At 59.7% G+C, this 26,556-nt stretch overlaps 1 protein-coding gene across 1 annotated transcript; it reads right to left on the reverse strand.

Moving 5' to 3' along the window:
* Positions 1-258: 258 nt before the first annotated feature.
* Positions 259-20,605, reverse strand: TYK2 (tyrosine kinase 2). Its single transcript, XM_065419795.1, has 23 exons — positions 20,422-20,605; positions 18,449-18,572; positions 14,467-14,611; positions 13,566-13,729; positions 12,759-13,143; positions 11,703-11,897; positions 10,889-11,046; positions 10,688-10,808; positions 8,987-9,206; positions 8,713-8,819; positions 8,286-8,462; positions 7,811-7,898; positions 7,453-7,580; positions 6,562-6,697; positions 5,282-5,433; positions 4,735-4,885; positions 4,230-4,327; positions 3,454-3,646; positions 2,824-2,942; positions 2,248-2,420; positions 1,466-1,583; positions 1,242-1,352; positions 259-393 (listed from the first exon to the last, which is right to left on the reverse strand). Exons 1-23 carry the CDS (start codon positions 20,603-20,605, stop codon positions 259-261), a joined length of 3,582 nt encoding a protein of 1,193 aa, XP_065275867.1.
* Positions 20,606-26,556: the final 5,951 nt, after the last annotated feature.

Here is a 26,556-nt window from a genome sequence, read left to right on the forward strand (position 1 = left end):
GGCCAAAGCAGCAGGTCCGTACTTCAGAAGTGGCAAGAGAAGCTTCGCCAGCATCTCTGCTGACACGGCGGGTTCCCTGGACTCCACGGCACACGGTGGAAAACTGGATCGAGTAGGAGGGTGCCGCGCAGCAGCAGGCACCGAGGCAGCAAGTGAAGTCCCAACCCTCCCCAGCACTTCAAAGTGGCCTCTCCGCCAGAGGGTTTCCAGCTGAAGGCAGCTGTGGTCCTTCCCCGAGCAAGTTCCCAAGCATCCCACTCAACACACGCTGAAGACCGAGGGGGCCTGAGCCTTGTATTTCTCGTGGAAGTTCTTCAGGATGGGGACGAGGTTCTTGAACGCTGGGCGGAAGGAAGCTTCGGATTCCCAGCAGTTTTTCATTAAGCAGTAGATCTGAGGAAGGGAAGAACAGTTAAAAGGCAGGCCGAGCACAAATCAAACCCATGACTCAAAGCAGCCGCCCCCACCCTGAGCCGGAAGGCAGTCGGGAACAGGCCCGTTAGCAGGCAGCAGTGGAACGGCCCTCTGGCCGACATGCACCCTCCGCTGCTCCGAAGCCTATCAAAACCAAACCGAAGTAACAAAAGCCACCACTGCTCCCTTATTCCGCTAGCTGAGGGTTCTCTCTGCCTCTGGCCATGGGCGTTGGAGGATACAGCCCCTGCCCAGGGCAGGGCGGCTGGCTGGTGAGGCTTCAAGCTTGCCCAGTCCGAGTGGAATCCCAGGGAGAGCGCTCACTGACTTCAGCAGGGGCCGGATTTCACCCTGCATTCTTTTAGCAGCGTGTAGGGGAAAGGCCAACCCACTGCTTCCATTCCTAATCAGAGTGAAGGCAATTAGTCTTTAGCCAGGCCCTCTGGAGGCAAAGCCCCCGTTAGCGAGGCAGTCTCTCTGCCTGCCACGCCAGTCCGCGACCTGCGTATTTCTGCTCATCGAGGGCCTGCCCAAGCCCAGCACCTATACAGCTGTGGTGCTATCCCGGGCATCGTGGGGGAAAGGGAGTCAATTCTGCTTTCCTGCGTCGCCCTGCCGCATCACTGGATTCTTCACTTCCTGTCCTAGGCTGCTGAGCAGCGGGAAGCAGCCATCACGTCCCACAGGAGAGGTGGCTACATTCCAAGAAGTGATCCCTGTATAGTCTGTGGAGCACTTGGGGTCCCGGTGGGATGGAATGGGCTGTAGCACCGCGTGAAGTTATTAACAGGCACTGCTCAGCGCGGACTACACCGCGACAGCCTCACCTCACAAGGACAGTCCTTCGGGCTCGGGAGCCTCTTCCCCCTGTCCAGCAGCTCGATCAGCCTCAGCACCGTCATCTGACCCTGAGTCGCGCCGATCATCTCGATGAATTTCTAAGAGGGAGGGAGAACAAAGCTGGTTGGTGGGGGAGGGTCCCGCTTGTTACTTGTTCAGCAAACTCGAACCCCAGGAGCAGGAAAGCCCCCGTGAGTCCCTCTCCACTCACCACAGGGGGGCTCTGGCTGGAGTCGCAGCGTGTCAGGAGCTCGTAGAGAGTGACACCGAAGGACCAGACGTCGGAGGCGTAATAGAACTTGCACTCCTTCAGGCACTCCATGGCGTACCTGCGGGGTGGGGCAGGGGAGACGGGCACCATCAAGCTATAGCTGCAACCACCGGGCATCAGCACAAGGGACCCACAGCCAGAGCATGGCAAGAATCCCTCCAAAAACGGCACTTGAGCTCCGAGGGGCTCACAACAGAGATTCTGCGTCATGGCCCTGCACAGCATCCCAGAGTGTCCCAGGCCAGACCCGGCACGGACGGCAGGATCCCATTCCTCAGGGCCCCCCAGCCACATCTTTGGCCTGTACAGAAGGAAGGCGTCCCATTCAGATGCAGTCTCTGGGCAGACTTGCTCTGGCAGTCGCCGAGGGAAGAGGCGGCACAGATGCTGGTTACCCAGTCGTCCTCGCCATGGCTGCGCTGCAGACCGACCCTCAGTGCACACAGCCTCCAGGTGTTACTGAATTTGCTTTTCCACTACAGCTCGCACGTGGCCTGAGGCCACTCACCTGGGTGGCTCACAAAGACTACAGGTCGCAGCATACAATGCTCCAACTTGAGCCGTGCTGGGACGTGTATTTTAATCAGGCCAACCCTCTCCATTAACAAGAGGGGGCCAGCTAGTCAGCTCCGTACAATGCAGATTCACCAGGGCACTGGGATGGCTAGCAAGCTACCGGCGTTGCCCTCAGAGGGGAAACATGGGGACCCCACAACGCTTACCAGAAGACGGGGCTGTCTCCGTCCTCGCAGACGCGGTAATATTCGTGCCCTTCGGGGATGGCTTTGGCCAGTCCGAAATCACCGATCTTCACCACGTTCTCGTTCTCCAGCAGCACGTTCCTAGCAGCCAGGTCCCTGTGGATGTAGTGCAGGGAGTGCAGGTAAGCCATGCCCTGTGGACAGCAAACATCGGATTATCCCCATTCTGCAGCCAGGACCATGAAGCATCTGGGAGAGACAGGAACTGGCCCAAGGTCACATAGAGAGTCTGACAGAACTGGGGATAGGACCCAGGAGTCCCAGCACCCAGATTCCCCCCTGCTCTAGCCACTAGACCCCACTCCCCTCCCACAGCTGGCGGTAGGACCCAGGAGTCCCAGCGCCCAGGCCCCTTGCTCTAGCCACTAGACCCCACTCCTTCCCCTGGACATTGCACTGCACAATCGTTTGTTTCCCCAGCCCCCCCACCCCAGCTCTGGAGCGGCACAGACGCACGGTGTAGCCCATTCTCCCCCAGGCAGTGACAGCATCAGCACAGGCCCCCCACGCGCTGCCTGGCTTGGGCCCGGTCGTTACCTCGCAAATTTGCTGGGCAAAGAGGAGGATGTGGGCCAGGCTGACGTTGTGCTTGGGCAGGTAATCCCGCAGGCTGCCCAGGGGCACGTACTCCATGATGAGCTGCACGATCTTCTCCCCTGGAAGAGGAGCCGGATGTAAGCGATGCGCTCAGCGGGACGGGCTGCGGTAGGCAGCGGAGCAGAGAGGCGCAGCCGAGGGGAACGCAGCCATGGCCTGAATCCCCACCACTGTCCTACCAGAGGCTAAGCCCCCTCCTGTGATGTGCAGCTTCGTGCCTTACATCCCATGCTCCTGGAGAGCAGCTGGCCAGCCTCCGCAGGGAGTGCCTAGGGCTCCCTTCTGCCAGCTGACAGAGGTGCAACCGTTCTGCTCTGGCCTGGGGATTTGCAATCAATCAAGGCTTAACCCCTCTGGCACCAAGCAGCAGCCTTGCGGGGGACATGCATAGTTAACCCCGCCTTGGGGGCAGCAGGGGAGCCCCACAGCACGCTCAGCCTATGGGGGGTGTCCGTAGAGCATGTGCCTTGGGCTGTTAGGGCACTAACCGGCTTGGGACTAGGGGAGACAACGCTCTGCCACGATCCTCCCCCAGGAGCCCCGCTCCCCAGCAGCGGGGCTGGGCTGTACCTTGCTCGCTGCAGCAGCCCTTGTACTTGACAATGTTTTCGTGGTAGAGCGTCTTGAGGATCTCGATCTCCCTCTTCCAGCTGGTGAGAAGCTGCTGGCTGCAGCCGGACTTCAGCGACTTCACGGCCACCATCTCCCCGGTGCCGTCGTTGGTGGGGTCATAGCAGTACAGGCTCACTTTGCCGAAGTGACCCTGGAAGACAGAAACGGGGCTTTGAGATCCCACCACGGAGCAGGGCTCCAGTTGTCGGGTGCGGGGAGAGGCCCCTGTGGGACGCACTAGCTGGGGCAGACAAGGTTCTCAGACAGAAAGGTCTCCAGTGGAAACGTCCTCTGCCAGCCTGGGATCCGGACCAAGCTCGAGGACTGTTAGTGGCAGGTCAGGAGCAGTGCCCAAAGAGCGCTGGAGGCCCCACGCTGGGCTGGAAATGAACAGTAACAGCCAGGGGATCCCAGCTTCCCAGGGACAGGGCAGCACAGGCCAACCCAGGCCGGAGCAGAAGAGAGGCTCATCTAGCCAAGCAGTGGTGCAAGAAACCCCTCAGTCAGCAGTCATGCCCTAACCTGCCTGTAGGGGAAGTGTCCTCCTAACGCAGGGCCTCAGCCAGCGGCTTTGCTCACACTTCCCTGACGTACAGTCTATCCTTGCTAAAGGGATGGGGCTGTCCGCAGCATCCCTATAGAAACCTGCCAAGCTCTCGGGAAACGCAGCCATTTCTACCTCCCTCGGTCGGTGCCATTGAACCGGGGCGAGGGTCGCTATGGATGCAACTTACCTCCCCCAGTTCTCGGATCTTCTTCAGGTAGCGTTTCTGAAAGACCGTGGGGTCCGAGACGGGGAAGTTGGGGCTCACGGAGGTGACATCGACGAGGTCTGGAACGCAAGGAGAAGAGCCACGTGGCTGACAGGACTGGCACGAGCCACGCGCCAGGGATGACCTCTTCCGGCCCGCCGAGGAGCAGCCAAGGGAGCTCTGTCGTGGCCAGAAGGATGTGGGGCGCCAGGTGCGGGGCGTGGGCTAAGCCCAGGGTAACTGCACGAGCCTGCTTGGGCTCCAGGGGTGGCAGGGGGATCGCCCCTTCTACTGAGCGCCAGGAGGGAGAGTCGCGTATCGACGCAGGGCAGGGGCCAGCAGAGCTGCAGTCCCCGCTGGGGGCCCCCACCCTCCCTGCCTGGCCTGACACAGAGCCGAGGAGCTGCCCAGGAGTCAGGAAGTCTCCCTCAGTCGGTTTCCAGCCCCCGCGTGCGCTCGGCCAGCTGGCGGGGGCCGGAGGGCTTACTGTGCGGCTGCAGCTGGGTGAGGTCCCGCAGGATGGTCCGGAAAGAGGGCCGCTCGCTGGGGGCGTACGTCAGGCACTGGCTGATCAGGGCAGCCAGCTCCTTGCAGGACGGCTCGGGCAGGCGGTGCTTCTTCTCATAGAAGCGCTCTTTCTGTGGGGAAAGGAGGGGACCCACTGAGCAAGCCACACCGAGCCACACAGCCCCCCCAGCTCTCCCCAAGCCCTCCAGTGCACACGGCCCCCACTCCTGCTGTCTCAAGAAACTCCGCGCTCTCCCCTGCCGCCCCCCCGCCACCCAGAGCAGCTCTGGCCTGCCACAGATCAGACCAGCCTCTTCCCAGTGGGGTTTAGAGCCCCAGAGATTGACCCCACTCCCGCTGCCACGCCGGCCTCGGAAGAGATGCTAGAGTCTGAGAGAAAAACAGCGTATCCAGCCGCTACAGCTATCGCTCTCACTAGCCGGAGGGCAGCTCGCGGGCACAGCTGAGGTTATGGGACAGGCGCGTACCAGGCTGGGGGGGTACAGGCACCCGGGCACAGGCGTTACCTCAGAGGGGGTGCGCTCCTTCAGCGGGACGTCCGCGTCAAAGCAGATCTCCAGCAGGGTGGTGCCGAAGCTCCACTTGTCGGCTGCGGTGCTGAGGCTGCCGACATCCTGGACGCACTCAGGGGCGATCCAGGGGATCCGGTCCACTCGCTCTTTGGGGAAGAGGAGAGAGGGGATCGGAGCTGCTGCAGGGACGCTGCCTGAGCGACCGCGCACACCACTAAGAACTCGGGTTTGGGGAAAGCCCCTTGCAGCAGGGCCTCAGGAACGGGGCGGACGCCGAAGGAGTCGGGCCCGGTCACGGTGACCCAGCTCGGCTCTGCACGGGCAACCCACCCCTGCTGCGTGCTGACATCAGGAGTCACATGGGCAGCTCTGGCAGGAAGAGCTCCAGAGTCCCCAGCCCTGCTTGGGGGAGCAGGAGGGGCCGGGCGCCTGGCTAGGAGAGGACAAAGCAAACCAAACAGGAGTCCCACAAGCAGAGCCGGGGGGCCGGAGTCCCCCATGGGCGTGTAACCCACACCACTCTGTGCTCCGATCCGGTCACAGCTCACAAAGGAGAGCTGGGCTGCAGGCAGCGCACCGGGGCTCAGCAGAGGGTGTGCTCCGCTCGGAGGCAGTGGGAGGGAAATGGAATGGGGGGCTCAGTAGGAGGCGCTCTCCCCCGAGAATCATTGCTGACCCCAATGTGGCTAGGGGGCCTGTGCTGCAGAGAGTGGGGCTCGGAGCTCAGGACAGGACTCCAGCACGGTGCTCAGGGGATAGTGGCCAAACTCTAGCATGGATGAGCACATGCTGCATCCAATTCTCCCGACTGTTTCTACCAAAAACTATCCCTCCACTTCCTGTCCTCAATTGGTGTGTAGTGTTGCTGTGCGCTGTTTCCAACAGCTGCGACAGCACACCCCAGAGGTGGCTGCACATCCGGGGTGGATGCAGTGACTCCTTGAGTCGTTTGGCAAGTGCTCGAGGACCCCCTGGGCGGAAGGTGCTGGAGAAAGGCCTCGCCTTTTGTTTGCTTAAGGGATCCTTGCCGGAGCGGGCGACTCACGCGGCTCCGCTCAGGGTCAGACAGGAGGACGAGCCAAGCCTGGCTGGCGCCCAAATGAAACCTGGGATGATCGCGCCCAGCCCAGCTGATGCATAGTTCACAGGAATCCCCGCTGCAGAGCCTGGCGACAGCACTCTGGGACGTCCCCTCCCGCACGGGAGCTGCGGGGAGCCCAGCCCAGCCCCCGACAAGCCGGGCATCTGGAGGGAGGGCACCGTGAACTAGGTACCTTCTCGGGAGAGCACCGTGAAGCTGACCCCAGGGTCGCTGAGCTTCACGAAAGGCAGCAACCCGTCCTCCAACCCCTTCCTGGCCAGTAGGATGTTCTTGGCGCACACATTGCCATGCACCAGGTTTTTGTCCTCCTGTAAAAAAAAAAAAAAAAAAATATGAAGTGAGCAGTGAGGAGCCCCGTCCCTTTAAGATACTCCAGGTGCTCTGCAGGATCTGAAGACCAGGCTGGAACGATGGGTCCCGTCCCAGCTCAACACGCAGGCACTCGCTTCCTGCCTCTTCCCCCCTCTGCGAGACAGATGTGGGGGGAGAGCAGGAGCAGGAGGCCCAACTGGCCTTTGTGCAGCTCTGCCCAGGGCTACGTCCTGCCACCCGCAGCCTTTCCAAGCAGCTGCCGAGCGCAGGAGCTCTCCTGAGCCGCTGGCAACGGCCCTAGCCAGGAAGGGAGGAGGCAGCGTCCCACTCCCGGCTCTCCCCAGCCTCCGGGCCTCGCTCTGACCAGGAGCGCGGTTCACGTGTTACCAGAGACGGAGTCGCGCAGTTTCAGACCCAACAGTGCACGTTGGCAAGAGGCCTGGGTTCAAGCCCCAGCACCGCCAGCGTCCTGCTGGGCGACTTCGGGTGAGTCGCTCCTCGGCTCCGTGCTTCCCGGGGTGGGGAGGTGCTGGGACGCTGCGGCAAGGAGAGGGTTTGAGGCCCTACCCAGATGGATCCAGTGCTGAAGGGGACACCCAGCTGAGCGCTGGCAGATGGCGCTCCCCAGGGGGCTGGAGCAGAGAGGAGCAGGGGCAAAAGGTGCCTAAACAAGCCCATGGCTCTCCAGAGCAGCCTCAAACGAAGGCACCACCGCCCAGGGCACATCCCAGTTCCAAACGCAGCTTCTCACCAAGTAGCTCAGGGCGCTGGCGAGCTGCTTCGCGACCGTGATCTTCCAGCCGACGGTCACCCGGCCTTTCTCCTTCCGCAGCAAGACATCCAGGGGGCCATGCTCGACGTACTCCTCCACCATGATATCTGAGAGGGCAGAAGAGGCCGTTCCTTACAAGCCTAGCTCTTTGGCACTGGAGGGCAAGGCAGATCAACTGTTGCCGAGATGAAACCCCCTGCCCAGGCAGGATGGGGAGGGGAGGCATTCAGGGTATACTCCTGAGCCCCTCTGCGGGGGCAAAGGGCCAGACAGGCTGCTAGGGAGGCGGCTGCTGCTGCCATCCAGGGGAGGGCCACGTGCTGGGGCGGTTACTCACTCTCGGAGCCCCGCACGCAGACGCCGTGCACGAAGGCCAGGTGGATATGCGAGACCTGGCTCATGAGGCTGGCCGTCTCGAAGAATGCCTGCAGAGAGAAGGGGGGAAGTCACTGGAGCGCGGTCCCCGGGACAGACAGCCACCTCGGACCAGCTAACCGAAGCAGGCAGCGGGTTTGGGGTGGGGCTTTTGCTGGCAGGGCCAGTGTGTGGCCATTTCACCCCTCCTCCCCCAGGCTCCTATCCAGGTCCAGGGCCTTCTCCCCACATTCAGTCACCCTTCCTCCTGGGCTCCCGAGTACCCCCAGGCTATGGCACCATCGGGAGGCTCCCAGGCAGGGTCCCAGTCTCAGTCCGTGCGGCGTCCCGCGCATTGAGCCCGTTCACACCGCAGAGCTCCGGCCCTGAGCCGCCAGCAGGCTGGGCTCAGCACATGCCCAGCACTCCCTCCTTCCCAGCCCCAGGGCTCGGCTCACCAGGGCGATGTCCCTGTGGCTGGGGTCCAGCACCTTGAGTACCACATGCATCTCCCGACTGTTGTTGTTCTGCTCGGTGGAGAAGTACTCGGCCTCGTCATCCCCGCCAGCACCCCCGCAAACATGAAGCACACCCTCGTAGATGTTGGTGCGGGTGCCCTGGCCCAGATGAGCTCTCTGCAGGGGAGACAGCAGCAAGGGGTCACTCGGCATCGCAGAGAGAACCCCGCTTGCCCCCCACCATGGCCAGAGGGAGACCGGCCCTGGGCTAAAGGTGCTGAGCCCCCACTCCTGTGGGGGTCGCTGGGCCAGGCCCAGCACCCGCTCCCCAGTCCCCCCCACTGCACCGGCTTTCAGCTTCCCTTGCGCATCGATTCTCCTCCAGGACACCGACCCGTCCCCCCGGAGCCTCGTCAGGGAGGCTGACCTGGGTGATCTCGTTTTTCCGGATCTGGTGGAAGCTGAGCTGGGTCAGGTTCAGGATCTGCCTGGTGCTGTCCTTCACCCTCCGGGCGATGATCAGGTCTGAAATCTCTGTGGGGAGAGGCCCACAAGAAGGGGAGGTCAGAGACTCCATCAGCCTTGAAACAAACCATTTAGGAGACTGCCCTGGCTCTCTGCATGTGAGAGCCCTGGGCTGGGGCACAGCCCCGGCTGCTGGGGAGAATCTCACTCCCCAAACCAGCGGAGAGGGTTCATACCTCCCGGCTTCGGCGGGCAGCACCTCCTCACGGCGAAGCTCTCATCTCCCGACTTGAGCGTGCAGCCTTTGAGAACGTCCATCAGCTCCCGTACGGTGGAGAACTCCCGCTCCCAGCCCTCCAGCACGAAGGAGCCGCCTCTCTTCTGGATCCGGAATTGCCTATACTTGGGTGTGGCCTGCGTCCCGGGGCCCAGGGAGAGAGGGGGAGAGAGACTCCGCTGTGACAGGGTAACCCAACGTCCATGGCTCCCAGAACCCCCACTCAGCATGCACATGCCCCATTGACAGTCTTACGCCTGAGCATGCGGACCCTGCCGTCACCCACGCCACTAAAAATCATGAGTGGGCAGCAGGGGCCTGCAGCTTCTCCCTATTCACTCGCTGGTTCAGAGTGCCGGGCTCCAGGCAGGCTCTGGGGTCAGGCCCCTGCGCTTGGCTAACCAGCATCTCCCCACCACTGGCTGCCTAGATTTCATCACAATCCCCCCAGCTCATCTCTCCAAGCAGTCAGCCCAGCAGCACCTCTTCCATCCGAGCTCCAGCCAGCTGGCCACACCCCGGCTCACCAAGGGGACTGCAGCAGGGTTCCGGGCAGCGCTGCCATTTCAGACAGCGGGCGGGCGAGGTCTGTGCCTCTCGATTAAGCCTGTCTGCTGCCACTGCCCTACGCCAGCCGGTTGAGCACGCCCAAGCCAGAGAAGGAAGTTGTTGCTCAGCTCCGGCATTTCCTGCAGTAACTAGGTCGGCTCAGGAGAGAGCACTCACTCTCACCACAAGTGAGACGCCAGGGCAGCCCGTACCTTCCCGGCCGGTTACACAGCACCCCCAGATTCTGTACCCGCGGCAGCCTTCCTCACAAGGCTCCTCCTGGCACCTGCCGCCCCCTGGCATCGTGGCCTGCGTTCCCCAGGGCGATTGTGTGGAGAGTTGCGCCAGGGACCCGCCATGCAAGGCTTGGCGGCGCCAGGGAAAGGGAGTGTTTCTATCGAGAGGCGTGTGCCAGCTGGCAGGGCACATGCCCAAGCAGCCCTGCGTTCATGGCAGCTGCGTGCTGGGACATGCGTGTACTTGAGCGAGGTTGGAATTAATGAGACTTTCAGAGAAGATGCGTCTGCTCTGCCTGGGCAGCAGGGCAAAAGGAGCTGGATTCCAATGGGGCTCGGGCCTGGGAAAGTCCCTTGGCTCACCCCAGTGTCTTTCCTCTAAGTCTCCCTTTGCCCCACTCTTGTGTTCTGTGTCTGTTAGTTGCCACTTTCCACCCCAGAGGTGGCTGCACATATTTTTGGCACGTCTGGAGCTGCCCGGATCAGACACAGGTTGGCCCAACCCCTCCAAACACAGGGAGAGCAGTAAAAGCCAGCCAGAGCGGCTCTGCTGCGTGGCACGCCAACACTTGGAGCCCACATTCGGTGCTGGGTCCATGTACTCCACCCAACTGGAGTACATCACTCCCAAACCCCTGTTGCACCCAGAGCCGCTGGCTGGCTCCCGGCCCAGACGCTGTTCAGGACAAGTGGGTCTGCGACGTGCAGTTGGCAGGGCGTGCCAGGAATGAGGCCAAGCTAGCCTGGGTGGGAGACGGGGCTTTCTCCAGGGCTGGTCCGGGACTGGGGAACAAACTTCTCCAGGGAACCAAGGACCATCCCAAGTGCCAGGCCACTGCTCTAACCTGCCTCCTCCCACCCCACACCTGCCTCACCTGGCCTCGGTCCCTCTTCACCACCGACAGGATCAGCCTGTTGAAGTCGAGGATGCTCCAGCGGATGATGTACAGCCCATCCTGCTCCTCCCGCTTCAGCTTGGCAAAGACGAACTCCTCCCTGGAGGTGGGAAAGGTGTCAGACGGGCCCAGGCCGCGTGGAGCCCCCAGGTCTCCCGCTCGGCGGCAGGCGCCACTTACTGCATTGGCCCGTGAATGCAGTTCAGGACGCTCATCACCAGCCGTGGCGGGGCCACCTCGTGGCACAGGTAGTGGCTGGAGTCGGCCGTGAGCCTGAAGTAGCCGTCCACCAGCGACACCAGGGACAGGGCCGTTTCATATGACGGGAGAACCAGCTCCTGGGGGAGGGAAAAACAGCCACGGGGCGTCATCACTGGCTGGCCGAGAGGCTGCCCAGGCCTCGCCCCCACCCTTCACTGTCCCAGCTCCGGTTTCTGAGCCAGCCAGTGGTTCAAGGATGAACCCCCGAGCGCTCAACACATGGGTTGGCACTCCCAGCAGCTGGCACATCACTAACCGGAACACCTGTGGAATCTGCACTATGGGAAAGCCCCAAGATTCTGGTATTGACCCCGCCCCCTCTGCACACAACCCACAGCTCCCTTAGGTCCCCTCCCCGGCACCCCCCATCCTGGAGATGGCTGGAGCCAGTAACCGTTCCTTAGTCTGCCCTCTAATGCCAACCCCCTCCCATCTCCAATGGGCTGACCCTGGAGCTGAGGGGCAGGGGGATGGGAAAGGAGAAAGACTCGCCCTGTCTCAGAGCCACGGGTCTCAAAGCACTGGACAGACATTCAGTGATTAAAGCCTAACACCCCCCAGTTACCGGGTGCTAGACGTACGCAGGATTGACTTGGCCAAGACCACATCACAGGTGGAGCTTGGGATGAAACCCAGGATTTCCCTGCTCTAACCACTAGCCCCCACTCCCCTCCCACAGCCGGAGAAAGTCAGTCCCCGCTCCAGAGACCCGTCACGCAGGGAGAGCCCTCACCAGGCACTTGTTGTCTTGGCGGTTGATGCTGACTTTGCAGTCCTCAAGGGCAACGTGCGTGATCTCCTGGAAGTCACAGAAGCGCACCCACTTGGCCTCGCTCCTCTCCACCGGCTGACACGGCCCTTTGGGGTCCAGCTCTTTGGCCTTGGTCTTCCTCCCAAAATAGCCCCGGTGGGGGTGGCTTTCTGCACTCTGCGGAAGTAAAACAAAGCAGGGTCACGGCTCCGGCTTTCCAGGGGGCTGGGCAGCATCCACAGACTAGGCGAAGCGGTGGCCAGGCCTGGCCTGCATTCTCCCACGGCACTAGGCTCCATGGCGCCAGCTCCCGCCAGCGAGCATCTAGCCCTTCACCCCACCTCATGCGCCTCCCGCCCCACATCAGTTCTGACTCAGCCTTAGCAGCACGCCCCGGGAAGCTGGGCTTGCCCCATCTTCTTCCAGAGGCAGCATTTTCAGCTCCAGCAGCAGCAGCACGGCTCGTGCCAGCACCGAGGCAAGCCCGAGCGAGCACACCACTTGCCAGGGCTAGAAACGCGCTTTGCTGAGCAAGTCCCTCGGGTTAGCAGCGCTTGCGTGGCACGGAACACAGCAAGTCCCGGACGCTGGACCGACGCCACCCTCATTCATTGGGCCCTCAAGGCCAGGCTAGTCTTGTGCCTTCGGAGACGGGGGTTTCCCCGGGCGCATACCATTAACCACCACTCCCTGGCTCTTGCCTAGCACTTTTCAGCAGCAGCTCTCACAGGAGGTCAGTACCATCACCTAAATTCCCTACCCCAGCCTGGGCCGAAGACGGACCATCACCCTCATTTTACTGATGGGGAAACTGAGGCACAGAGCAGGGCCATGACTCACCCAGCAGGCCAGCAGCAGAGCCAGGAACAGAACCCAGGTCTCCTGAGCCTAAGCCCTGGGCTCTATCCACTAGGCCGCAGTGCCTTTGAACGAGAGGGGGTCAGCCCTAGCTAGAACCGGACCAGCACCGCCGACTGCGACTCCCAAGGAAGAGGACCCAGTGGCCCCCCATGGCAGGGGAGCCGGGTACAAGCCTACCTCAACAGGGACAGTCCGCCACTGAATCCCGTCCGTGCCGGTGACCAGGACTTCGTGGGTGGCGGGCCTGTCCCTGGGAGACGACGCACAGCCATCCTCCAGCTGCGCGTGCCCGCCATTGATATAGGGCAGCACCTTCTCGCCCTCAGAGGCCGTCTCCAGGGAAAGGACCGGGAAGAGCTCGCTCCCGAAGCGGGGGGCCAGGTTCTCCAAGGTGGCCAGGTACTTGTACATGACGTCCTGCTCCGTCAGCTTCCCAGCACTGACCGTGTGCCGCTGGAAGCGCTGCACGAACTTCCTGAAGACGTTCCTCATGCGGAACTTGGTCAGGTAGTTGTTCTGCTGGATCTGCCGGCAGAAGGAGCGCGGGATGCAGCCCTTGAAGCTGGGAGAGACAGGGGAAGGAACGGCCCCCAGGAAGGTTAGCACGCCTGCTCACCGGGAGGGGCATCGCACAGGAGGGAGAGCAAATGGCAAAGCAGAGCATGCAGAAAGGACGCTGCAGTCACACAACGCGAACCCTAGCACCCGGCACAGTGCGTCAGGTCTTAGGCCCTACCGCCCCCTGGGTCGCAGGGTGCCCGCTGGAGGAGAAGCGCGCTCTCCTGGGGTCAATTCAGTTCCAACACCTGCCGCCAGGCGACTCCTATGATGGGCTCCAGAAACCACCTCCACGAAAGCCGTATTATTTCCAGCGCTGGCGTGAGGCAAGCTCCGCCCCATTCAGCGGGCGCACGCTAGCTGAACTGCAGTGCTTGGGACGGAGGTGGACAGCACACCGCCGATGCCCATCCACCCCGCAATCACCTGGTTTTTTTGGCCACTTCTTCGAGAGAGACGCCTCGCTGGAGAGCCATGTGAGAGAGGTGAAGGACAGCCATGCCTAAGCTCTCGTTCTTAAACCGGTGGATCTCCTGTTCGCTCTGAAGGTCTTTCAGAGACACAACGTCATTAATGAACTCGTATTTCCCCTGCAAAGGGAACCAACAAACAAAACAACGTTCTCCACAGAGAAAAGGGGACTCAAACCATACACTCCAATTTAGCGGTCTTCCTTCTGAGCCTCACCGAGAGAGCCCTTCTCAGCTCCTACGGCCCGGAGCGTATTTGGAATATCTTTAAATCAAATGAGGCAAAACCTTAAAGATTTTCTTCTGTGTTGGAAGAGCTGCAGACCACCCTGCTTCAGGGCCAGCGCCCTGACCTTGAGCTATCAGGGCTCAGGAGGAAATTTCCCTCGGGGCAGGATATTCCACACTTCCTCTGAGGCAGCTGGTGCTGCCCCTGTCCGAGATGGGATACCGGGCTAGAGGGACATGGGCCCCTGCTCTGATCCGGTTTGGCCATTTCTACATCATTGTTTAAGCCTTTCCCCAGCCCACAGCCTGGAGGCAAGGTGGCCTCCTGCCACTGAATTAAAAAAGGAATGCACACCCAGGAGAGCGCCAGCTCGGGTGACGGGGAAGCCGAGAAAACATTGTGCCAGCGCCCTTGGGAATCAGCGCTCGAGTCTCCACTGAGGCAGGTGTCAGATCCCTGTCTGTGCGACACAGGTTCTCATCCTGCACTCGGCACGCTCATAGCCGAGTATCAGAGGTGTCCAGCGAGAAGCACTGGTGAAAGCGGCACTCATCCCTAGGGAGCCCCGGGTCTATATCTAACCCTTTCGGCCGCCAGCCCTTCCCAGTCACGGCACCGGGGTCCCCACCTGCTCAAAGAGATACTCGAAGGACGACTTGTCCAGAAGCGCACCACCCTGCAGCTTGTCCTCGAGGGCGTCGCTCTGCCGGGGAACGTTGCGGTAAACGGCCGGCTCTTTGTCGCTCATCCCATGCCAGTTGCGGAAGTAGTACCTGCGGGAGACAGACACAGACAAACCTGTGGGAGGCAGGAAGGGCCACAGCACCACTGAGCCCAGTGGTTTAGCAGCTGCCAGACCCTGGCTACAAAATCCTCCCTCTTCTGCTTCTGAGTCAGTCCCCTCCAAGCTGCCCCGAGCAGCAGGCAGGAGTCACAGCAAAGGGGCCTGGTCTCCACAGCTGCGGGGCTCAGCTCTGATGGCCACGCAGCCAGCTTTTCACTAGTGCATGTCCAAGTGCTTTACAAGGGAGGCCAGTATCATTAGTGCTATTTACCGCTCGGGAAACTGAGGCATGGAGAGGTGGAGTGACTTGCCCAAGGTCACCCGGCAGGTCAGTGGCAGAGCTGGGAATAGAACCTAGGTCTCTTGGGTCCCAGTCCAGTTCTCTCTCCACTAGACCACACTACCACCCCTCTGGAACTGGCAATACAACCAAGCAGACCTACACCCTGCTAGAGTTAAGGGCCGGCTCCTCGGCTGGTGCAAACCAGCATACAGTAGTTTCAGGGATTTATATCAGCAAGGACCTGACCCTGCCAGCCTCCCCACCGCTGCAGGACCCTCCAGGTGCCTAGCCAGGCAAGTGTGTCCTGTTCAGTGCTGGGGTCTCGGCCCCTTGTGCTGGCACCCACAGCTGCTGCCTGAGCCGCTGCACGCTACAGGCCGCTCCGTACGGCTGAACGAGCGCTGGAGCTTGGCCAGAGAAACGCCTGCCCATGCTCCAGCGGGGAAGGGCATGAGCCAGCGCTCCCCCATGGTGCAGGCGGTTTCAATCTGGCAGACAGCGTCCATGCCAATGCAGTGAGCTGGGGACCAAAAGCCTCTATTACAGCCAGAGCAGCAGCAGGGCGAGTTTCCCAGGACATTTCTGCCAGTCAGGCCCCGCCCCGCAGGAGGAATTCAGACTTCAAGGCCCATTCGGCACAGACAAGTGAGGGGGGCAGTGCTGCATTGGCCACGGGGACCAAGACCCCGCCCAGGAACGGCTCTCAGTACATCCCAGACCTGCACCCCCGATTCGGGGAACCTCCCCCACAGATCTCCAGCTTGTGGTTTCCAGGCTGTTTGAGAGGCTGGAGGTTTCCAGGGGCCGGGTTTTATGGGCAGGGAAACGTGCCAGACTACACACACCTCTCAGGTGCAGCTGGCTTCTTCCAAAGGAATGTACTTCACTTGCCTGGCACTCACTTGCCTGAGAGCACCCTCTTCTCTCAGTGCCTGGCTCCATATTTACCAAACTCCAATTGCTCTCGGGGCGCAGAGAGGAGAGGAGGTTAAAAAACCTGCTGTTTACAAAGGTGATCCTGGGATCAGAGGTCTCCGCCAGAGCAGACACGCCTCTCAGAGCTAAGGACTCCTGTGTTCTATGCCCAGTTCTGCCACTGACTCAGTCACCTTGGGGCAGGCCATGCTGCTCCTCTGGGCCTCAGTTTCCCTGCCTATAAAGTGATGAGAACATGGATCTCCATCGAGCACTCCACCAGGGCAAGCCTGCTCCAGCAGGCAGCCACTGCAGCACCAGAGCTGCTGAGGACAGGAGTCACTTAGGTGCAGCACAAGTGGTCTCCGAGCCCATCAAGCAGGGATGCCCAGTCAAGAGGACTGTTCAGCAGCAAGACTTGCTCGGCTCCTGAGCCGTTAAACAGCAACAGAATCAAACGGCTACCAATGCAGCAAGCAAGCTACTATCACAGGCCCTGAGCCCGCCATTCGCCTCTCCGGACATAGGTGCGGGTAGTGTGGGCTCCTCGAGGCAGAGCGTGCACCATCTCACATGGATTGTCCAGCATCTCACACAGCAAAGCTCTAGTCCAAGCTGGGTGTGTTAGGGGAGGGAAGCGTGCAGCCCTGCTGCTTGCATCCCCGAGACCCCTCATGCTGGGTGCTAAGACACACTGCCTGCCCCAGGACGCTCACTGTCTAACAGGCAAGAGGGGTCAGCCGGGGTGGGAGGAGGTGCACATTGTACAAAGACTGGCAGGCCACACAATTCGTAGCCAGAGCACGGTTAGCTCACCAGCTGTATCGTGCCTGCCCTGTGGCTAGAGGCCTCCAGTCTCCCTGGGTTGGCACCTCTCCCCAGCACTGTGCTCCACTATTTAAAGAACAGCACGAACGCGTTGCTCTTTGGATCGCACCCAGAGGGGCCAGCCAGGAGCAGGACCCCGCTGTGCTGGGCCCCAGACACCCATCTTGGGGAGAGTCACTATGGAAAAACTCCAGCCAAAGCGAGTTTCGGTTTCCACTGCCTGCATCCTCCCCAGAACCCTCAAAGCCACAGCTGTCTGCGGTAGCGAGCACAAAGCTATTCTGACGCTCACATACCGAGACACGCAATTTCCTGCAGCGGTGCTCCGGCGTGGGTGGCTTAGCCACCCGTCCTGGCTGAGGTCAGGGGAGTGACACCTAGCTGTGCCTTGGAGGGGAAGGAAACAGAGTGCTGCTGCATCCAACGTGAGCCATTTGTAATCTAGGGGCTGGATCCGGCCGTTGGATCAGGCTGTCCGTTATCAATGTGACTGATGCTCTGTCCAACCCAGGGGCTCAGCTGCCGGAGACCTATGCTCTATCTGCAATCAGACTGCATGCATCCTCACCTTTGGTACAGAGATTGTGGCCTACAGCGATGCTGTTTAGAGCAACACAAAGACTACATAGCCCAGCATGCTTTGCCCCATCTTGAGCTGAGCAGCTAAGCATGCTGGGATATGTGGTCTGCACTGAAGATGAGGCTGGCAACAGGCTGCTTTTTAGAAGCCCACGATCCACACTCCAGTACCATGGCGATGCAGGCGGCCAAAGCCCTCCCATACAGACCCTTTGGCCACTGCGGATTTGCAGGCCGTCAGTGCAGCACCAGACGGCCTTTAACTAGTCAGCGCTGTCCTCAGCACCTGCATGCCCGACAGTGACATACAAGATGCCTACAAGCAAACATTCCACTTTCTAATTAGAAGCACACTGGTGCTAAAGAGGAAAGTTGCCAGAGGAGAGGTTCACAGGACCTAATAAAATCCCAGACCAAACAGTCTTGTAATCGCTGTTCACTTTTGCCTTTATTATGACTCAGACGCTATAAAAACGAGCATGAAAGCCCTGCCGTCATGGTGACTGCGTTCTCGGAGGAGATGCTGCGTCCTGCAGCATGATTCCTGTGGTATGTAAGAGCCTCGCAGAGACGAGATCAATAAGCAGAACTGCCTAACGGCTGTAAAAAAGCCACACACTCCTCTTTTCATACCTGGAGACCTAGATCAACACGCTACCCCCAAGTCACAGATAGAATGAGTTCGGTGGGTCCCAGCCTATTTCCCTCTGGACCTTTGTCCACGTCACCAGCGCTCTGTAATGACGTGACTGGTAGATTCTGCTCAGGAGAAGCCCAAGTCTGGAACAGCAGAAGCAGAGCTGACTGTGGGGAAGCACGGACTGGAACAGCAGGGGATGTGGGTTGGGATAGAGGGGCACAAGGAATCCTGTGACAGATTTCCACTGCAGGGGCGCACCGCCCAGCTCTCGGCCGTACAGTCAGCCCAAGGGAGACCCAGAAAGACATGCACAGAGTCTCACTTCCCCAGAGATGCTGCCCGGTCGCTGTTTGACCTGATGCCAACCTTTATCCAGGCTTCTTAATTGTTTCCGTTGCCTCCCTTCCCAGGTAACCAGGCAAACGACCAAGGGATGCCTCTCCCCAACTCGAGGTTCCTATTCAAATGCCTGACACGTTACCCCATAGCAGCTGGCTAAGGGGCCCCTCGCCCCGAACTGCAGCTGGCAAAAGCAGAGAGCCTGTGAGGAGCCACTCGTGACCCCAGGGAGCGATTCTCACCTCATGCGGAAGAGCAGATTCAGGTTGGTGTCTTTGCTGATTTCAAACACATGGTTGGGAGGGAGCCAGACTCTGGTCTGCACATCACAGAGCGCGAAGAGGCTGTAGCAGAGCGGCGTGATCCCTGCAGGAGACAAGAGAATTCCTGTGCCATGGCAGGGGTGCATTTCCCCTCTGCCCCAGCGTTAAACGGCACCATTTTATAGCTGCCACAAAGCTGCTTCTCTCATGGTCTTGTCCTGGAAGTGGTTCCCAGTTCTCTCCTCCCCGTTACAGGATTTTACCGGTAACGGACTCCTTCACTGAGTGCCAACAGCAGGAATAGCGCCTGATGCTCGGAGACCCAAGATCTAGGCCCAAGTCCCACAATGCAAGAACGGAATTCGCCCTTTCTGAGCCACGCGACGGCTCAGAATGTAAAGGTACTTGTTAAAACTAGTCTGCTTTTAACAAGAATCCTCATAGCTAGCTTTTAAATAGCACTTCGGCCGCAGAACTCTAAGGGCTTTACAAAGCAGGTCAGTATCATTAACTGTTTTGCAGATGGGGAAACTAAGGCACAGGGAGGGACAGAGACTTGCCCAAGGTCACCCAGCAGCAGGCCAGTGGTGGAGCCAGGAATAGAACCCTGGTCTCTTGAGTCCCAGTCCAGTGCTGTCTGCACTCGGCCACACTGCCTCCTCCAGAGACATCGCCACACCCCAGGCTGGTTGCTTAGAGGCAGCCAGTTGGCCTGACAATCCTCTCAGCAACGTGACGGGTTTGCGGAGTTGGTTTTTTTTTTTTAAATCTGCACCAAGCAGAAAACACCACCACGATGGGAGACATGACCCCAGCCTGGTTTGTCAGCTGGCCTCACACAGGAGGAAACGGGGTTTGCAGCAACCTCCTCCCAGTGGGAGAGGGAAATACCCCTGCACAGCCCTGGCGGCTCGGCTCGGACGGGACCTAAGAACCAGGCTCCGGTGACATCCATGGCTCCTGCGGCTCACCAGGGAAAGTCCCTGGAGAGTGGCAGAGTGTTTATCACGCGAAGATGCCAATGAGTCAGAGGCCGCATCACCACAGTCGAGCTAGTCATGCTCCAATAACTCAGCCTTCCAGTAAAGGCCCGACAGCCAGAGCACAGGAGAAGAGGGAGATTCACCCTACGCCTAGGAACACCAGACACACACAGGAGGCTAGAGCCAATGGGCCTGATTAGTAAGAGCTCCAGCTCTAATGGACACAGAGCTTCTAAGGGGGATGGCAACTCAACAATACATAGCAAGGGGGACTCGGTGGCAGGTAGGGATTAGAGCCTTTTGCCTCTGGTCAGGGACTGGCTGGTTCAGAGCGGGGAGCTGGTCACGGGATGGAGTAACGGCCCTTTCAGCTCTACGGCACCAGCCCATGGCTGGGATCATCCAAAGGACGTGATTCATAATCCCCATGGGCAGAGCTACATCATCGCAGACAGCACTGGCCAGCGAGAGCTCAGGGTTACAGGGAGGACACACGCGGAGGGGGCCAGGGCCAGGCTGGCAGCGTGGCTGCCTTCAGACAAGGCAGAGGGTGGCCTGCGGAGCAGTTGCACGCTAGCAACCTGGGGTCACCCGAGTTCACGGTTCTTGGTATCTCAGGAGGGGACATGCCCCAACAGCCCCTTGCCGCTAAAGGGAAGAACAGGCTTTGGATCGTACCCCCCGGGGCGGTAACAGTTATAACGACACTGGCGCTCCCGTAAAACCTGCGCTGCTCGCTGACCCAGCAGCGTCATAGGGAAGCAGAGGGAACCTTCATCTTTGAGTCTGAAGCGAGGGATGAGCCCCCACACACTCCCACCCCAACACAGCGCTGGGCGGTGACCCACCCTGGCAGATCCAGCAGCGTTAAGCACAAGTGACTGCTCAGAGCCCTGTCTTTGGGGCAGGGGCAGACTCATGGAGGCTTGTCTGGAGCAGCGGTAGCCCAGGGACACAGCCAGTGCTCACCGATTTTCTGGGCAATGTCGATGCAGATCTCCTCTGCGCTCAGCACCCCCTGCGTGTAGGTCTGGCACCGCTCCTCCTCCTCACCGCTCCAGTGCAGGTACACCTTCAGGCCCCCGCCCGCCGAGAAGCAGCAGCCCTCCATGTCTGAGTCGCTGTGCTTCCCCGCACACTGGCACAGAGACATCTCGCCAGGGCCTGAAAGGAGAGAGGGAAGCGTTTGTAAGGAAAGGGTGGGCCGATCTCCGGCAGGACTCAGGGCAGTGCTGCGGGGGTCTCGGGGCCTGACGGCGTCAAAGGAACATCGCTGCTCTGGCTCACTGGCGAGATGTGTGGCTGCGGGTGCTTGTGTCCCAGGGACCAGCCAGCTGGAAGAAGCCTGCCATGGCTGCATTCAGTAGGGGAGGGGTCCTAGGAGGGCCCCAGGAAGGCAGCAAGTCCAGCAGGGAGAAGGAAGAGGAACTAGCCGGCCAGAAAGGAGTGAGGCGTCACCACACCGCAAACGCCCTGGGCCAGCGCCCACCATTTGCCTCTGAGCGATGGGGTCCCTGCGGCGCGGCACGCCCCCCAGGGCGGAGGAACACCAGCCCCCAAAGCCCAGTCACCCTCCCAGGAGCCTCGGAACAGGGACATACTCTGGCCCTCGCTCCACCACCCCATTACTCTGCAATAGCCGGGCTCACCGCACCCAAACAACTGGGGGAAGCCAGGAGTCAGCGCCCGGAGCCCTGAAAGCAAAGATGTCCTGCCCCTGTCCCTCCCTCTCTGGTGGGTCTCTCTCTCTCTCTCTCATGGGCCAGGCTCCACTGCTCTGCTCACACAACGAGGGATCCGTCAGCCTGGCAGGTAGGGCCCCCCCAACCCCAGCAGACAAACCACAGCTGGGTCCAAGTCTAACAGCACTTTGCCCAGCGGAACAGACCACGTGAGCCAGCGTAAGATGCAGACCAAAGACACTTCTCTATTGAGCCAAGAGAGGGAAGGACTTATCCAAGGGGGTGCAGCAAGTCAGTGACAGAAATGGGAACAGAACCCAGGAGTCTGGGCTCCCAGCCCCCCCCCCCCCATTCTAACCCACCAGACCCCACACCCCTCCCAGTGCCGGGGATAGAACCCAGGAGTCCTGGCTCCCAGACCCCCCCATTCTAACCCACCAGACCCACACCCCTCCCAGTGCCGGGGATAGAACCCAGGAGTCCTGGCTCCCAGCTCCCCCATTCTAACCCACTAGATTCCACTTCCCTCCCCGAGTTGGGGAGAACCCAGGAGTCCCGGCTCCCTTCCTTCCTGTTCTAATCACAAGACAACACTAGTTTAAGCCAGGGCCCAGTTCTGCCCTCAGTTACGCGGGTGCTTCCCCCTGGAGAAGCCAGTGGGAGCTGTGCCTTTGTAACAGGGCAGGCCTTGGCTTCTATACCCAGCTAAACATGCAGCCAGGTGCCTTTTGCTGACTAAAGACAGATCTTAGCACACAGCTATTGGCTTCCTCCGCGTTCAGCAGGGAACTCCCACATAGGGTGGGATGTATCTGCCATTCCACGGCATGTTTCCCCACCAGAGCGAGCGAGACAGAGGAGGTCCTGCCTACCATGCAGCCGATAAGCAGCCCGAAGCCCTGCAGAGATAAAAAGCTGCTCCCCGGAAAGACTCAGCAATGGCTCACGCAGGCGGCCCCACTGCAACAGCTGCAAGCTTGCTGGGGCTGGGCTCCAGAGCGACTCAGGAGGGGGAGAAAGGCGAACCTCTTGGGGCCGCAATAGCCCAGTGAGTATTAAGCATGTGCAACCACAGAACAGGCTGTAAGCGCAGGGCTTGCTTTGACATCAGACACGCCTGGAGAGCTCAGAAAAATGGGCTAGTCAGTGACAATAGAGACTGCACGTGACCTGCCGCCGTGGAACCACAATTGGGCCTGGATGTGCAGAAATGAGACATCCGCACGCACGCAGGCCCCTGCGCTGGAGATGGGAGCAGACAGAGCAACACAACACCACCCACCCCACCCCCCATTCCAAGTGGATTAAGCCCCTCCGGAAGACCAACCCCCTCAGTACCGATACCCAGGATAAAGTCTGGCTGATCCTTTTCTGTTTGGGGGAGAAGGCAGCTATCAGCAAAACAGCTTAAGGAAATACAGCTGTTTAGGTTTGTAAGCAAATACACCAGAGACCTTGCTGTGTCTGCTCCCTGTGAGTGCTCTGTGCAGTTCAGTGGCTTGCCGCAGGAGCTAGGTGGTGGGGGGAGGGTGGGTGTTGCGCTTGAGTGAGTCGGCTTATCTCGAGCCACCCCCACCCATGGGGGAGCTCATCAGATATGCCCCCCCCCCCCCCCCATGGACAGCAGCTACTGCATGGCTGGTTACACTACTGCCAGGTCACATTCCTCCTACTGACTCAGCAGAGGAACGGGTCTCTGGTGCGTGGGCTGCCCGGGTTTGATTTACTCTTGCTGGGGGAGGGGAAAGGGGAGAAGAGAGGGAGAATCTAGGGATTCCTCATCCGTACCCGGCTCCAGACGGGGGACCTAGTGGAGGAAAGACGGGTTCGGTACAAAGCCTCTCAAACCTAAGTGACTAACAGGATCCCTCAGACACATCCTCACGCTAAACCTGGGCAGCTCCCCACCCCTGCCAGTGACCAGAATGGAATCCAAAACAAACAGCTGTTCCTCCTCTCAAAAAGCCTTGCTTCCTCATTTCTGTAAACCAGGCAAGGTGAAGATTTGCTTCCCGCATGTTGCCTTTGCCCCTGCACTCGGTTTGCAGGAGGGCTCAGTGCCTCTAACTCGAAGGAGCTGCAGGCACCCGGCACCAGCACCCCAGGTTCCCATTGAAGCCAACCGGCCATGTGCACCACAACTCTGAAAAACCAGACCCTTTATCAGCCCGCAGGCAGGCTACCCACTGGCAGCGGCTGAGATAGTCCATTATTCTGGGGAAGAGCTTGGAGGGTTTCTCCAGCTTTCAAGTTGCAACGTCAACAGTTTGACAAAGCAAAACACAGGAAAATCTGACAATTACAGGAGCCTGGGGTTTGTTTCGTATTCATTAAGTTCCATAACATTACGGAGGCACAGGAACTGGGGAACCCCAAATTGCCCTGCAAAGTTGCGGGTTCTTGATTTAAGGACCCTTGGGGTGCCCCAGGGTTGGGACCACGCTGCCCTTCCCATATTGCTAAATAGAAGCGTGGAGGGGTCTCAGACTGGAAGCAACTGACAGCCACTGCCCTAAATGTTTTCCTTTGGCTTCCCCCATTTTCACCTGTGGCCTCTCTCCTGACCCTTGTAACAGGGACAAGCGCTCTGAAATATTTGCTGTTCCTGGAGAGCAGGAATCTTGTTGATTCAGGCCTCTTGAGCTTAGGGCAAGAGAGCAAAGCTGGCAGGATGTCACGACGCACACATCCTCAACCTTTGCGGTTTATTTTCACCCACATGAAGGCCTGGGGATCTCAGTCACCAGAGAAAGCCCCTAGGGCAGACAGGCAAAACTGCTGTAGACCACACTTTGCAATGGGCGAGTCACCCCTGCTCGCAAGAGGGATCCAGCTGCAAACCATGGCTGGCTTTCCGCGGTTTTGCCAATCTAGGCTAGAAATCTGCAGTGGCAAATCTACACCAATGGCTGCAACTGGGCAGCCTCCAGTGCAAACGAATCCGAAGCAGCCAGGAACTCAAGGCTGGGGCGGGGGGAGGGGGGGGGGAGAGAGAGAGAGAGAGAGAAGAACTGGACACAAACTAAAGAGCAGACCACCAAAGCCAAAGGGGAGGCACTTCCCTTCTTCATGATAGCACCCCTTCAGGAACCTAGACTTTGTCTACACACACAAATTGCACTGGTTTAACTTAAACTGGTTTTTAAACCAATTTAGTTAAGCCAGTGCCTACCAGCATGGACATTCTTATTTTGGTTTAAGAGTGGCTCACCTGGGCGTGAGTTGAACTGATTCCTGACCGACGTAAGCGAAACCAAAATGAGCCCAGTTTAAACTGACAGGACAGGGTCCATACAGCCTTTTGCACCGATTTAATCAATCAGGTAAAACCAGTTTAAGTCAAACAAACCCAGTTGGGGCAGGTAGGCAAAGCCTTTATGCACCAAGCCTTCAATCTGGCTTTGACCTAACCACACCTAAGAGACATCCGTGCAGCACCAACCTGCCAAAAGGGGGCCAAAGCCTCACCTGGTGTAAATGAACTCAGCCGCTCCACTGTCTTCAGTGAAGCTAGGCCCACTGACCCCCGCCGAGGTTCCGGCCCCCACCACTTACACTTTAATCATCCTATGAATACACTTGGAACCTCCTGGACATACAGTTGCCTACACCGAATAACCACGATCTCATCTCTCTACGAGCAACCCCCCTTCGGCCCTTCCTGGTGTCGGCAACAAGAGCCCGCGGTGGGAAGTTGAAGCTAGACAGAGTTAGACTGGAAACAAGGGGCAAAGTTTTAACCACGGAGGTCATTAGCCATGGGAACAACTTACCAAGGCCTGGGATGGGTTCTCCATCATGGGCAATTTTAAAATCAAGACTGGATTTTTGCTCTAGTTCAAACGAGGAATGAATCTGGGGAAGTGCCCCAGCCCGTGTTCAGGAAGAGGTCAGACCAGAGAGCGGAAATGGGCCCTTCCAGGCTTCGAACCAGCAAATCTGGTCTATTTTGCTCTCGCCTGTCAAGGCGGCTCAATAGACTCTCACCCCAGAAGGGGCCGTTGGGACCAGCTAGCCTGACCTGAGTCTACCCTGGAGACGATCAGCTCCCTGAGGCAAGGGCCCACTACAAGGCCTAGAAGATCAGCCTTCTGTACTCTCCCTTGCCTTGGAAATTAGAGGAGCCCCCCAAAGGTTAAGCCCACAAGGGCTTCAGGGCAGGGAACTGTTTGAAACTGCTGCTCTGCTAAGGAAAGAAGGATAAAAACAGATCCAAGATGAGCCCAGTGCTCCCACGAGCTTCACCCGGGAAAAATTAAAGGGAAGACCCACACCAGCCAGAATACCAAGAGCATCCTGCACCTCCGGAAATGGTGGAGCAGGGAGGCCCGCGGTCAGACAGAGAGCACCGCAACTCAAAGAAGTCCACGGGAAAGGTGGAGTCAGAGGGCAAGCTGGCAGCGCCCTGGCCCCTGGGAAGGGCAACTGTTTTGCATTCAACAAGCAAGTCAGCAGTAGGAGGTTCACACTTCCTGTGCCCCTCCCCACTAGCACAGGAAGGGAGCCGGCTTCTTCCCGCAACTGACACCCCGGTGCCCCCACGACACCCCATTTCTGCTGCAGCCAGCCTGACTCCTTCTCATGCCGGACACCCCTTCTCCCAGCTTTTGCGCCACAGCCTCCTGACCCCTCTCCCATCCCAGCCTCGCCAGGGCCAGACGGGTTAGACTTGACAGAGGAAGGAGCTATATGAGGCATTTCCATCTCCATGACTCCCCCATGCTTTCCAGTAGCAGAGCCATCTACGCCTGCCCCCCCGACACCCCCATCCACCTCCTGCCCCCCCAGCCTGTACCCTTCCCCTTGCTTCCTCCCGATCAGCCCTTCCTCTCTGACCCTGACCCAGCATCCTCCCCCACTTCCTACCATCCCAGTCCTCCCACAGAGCCTGTCATCCCCCCTCCCCCCACTTCCCTACAGACACCGCCTCTTCCCAGGGCCAGCCCCCTCCTGCCCCCCACCCCACCTCCTTCCTGTCCCCCACCCCCACTTCTCCCCACCCTCCCTTCCCTACAGACACCCCTCTTCCCAGGCCAGCCCCCCCTCCCCAGCCAGCCTCCCCATACCCCATCTCCCCCACCTCCCCTACTCCCTTCCCTACAGACAGCCCCTCTTCCCAGAGCCAGCCCCCTCCAGCCCCCCCCCACAACCCCTACCCCACCTCCCACTGCCCCCCCACTCCCACCTCCCCCCACCCCCACTTCCCTACAGACACCCCCTCTTCCCAGGCCAGCCCCCCCTCCCCAGCCAGCCTCCCCACCTCCCCTACAGACAGCCCCTCTTCCCAGAGCCAGCCCCCTCCTGCCCCCCCACAACCCCTACCCCACTTCCTACTGCCCCCCCACCTCCCCACAGACATCCCCTCTTCCCAGGCCAGCCCCCCCTCCCCACGCCACATCTCCCCCACCTCCCCTACCCCCTT

Source organism: Emys orbicularis, chromosome 19, assembly GCF_028017835.1.
Source record: "Emys orbicularis isolate rEmyOrb1 chromosome 19, rEmyOrb1.hap1, whole genome shotgun sequence".
In the NCBI taxonomy this organism is placed as follows: domain Eukaryota; kingdom Metazoa; phylum Chordata; order Testudines; family Emydidae; genus Emys; species Emys orbicularis.

What these genes read in the sequence shown, in the direction of transcription:
- TYK2 (XM_065419795.1), bottom strand. Translation starts at nt 20,605, where the DNA reads ATGTCTCTGTGCCAGTGTGCGGGGAAGCACAGCGACTCAGACATGGAG. An exon ending in GGCGGACTGTCCCTGTTGAG is followed by an intron (nt 11,898 to 12,758) that starts GTAGGCTTGTAC and finishes TTACTTCCGCAG; the next exon opens with AGTGCAGAAAGCCACCCCCA. An exon ending in TGAAGAGGGACCGAGGCCAG is followed by an intron (nt 9,207 to 10,687) that starts GTGAGGCAGGTG and finishes ACCCTGTCACAG; the next exon opens with CGGAGTCTCTCTCCCCCTCT.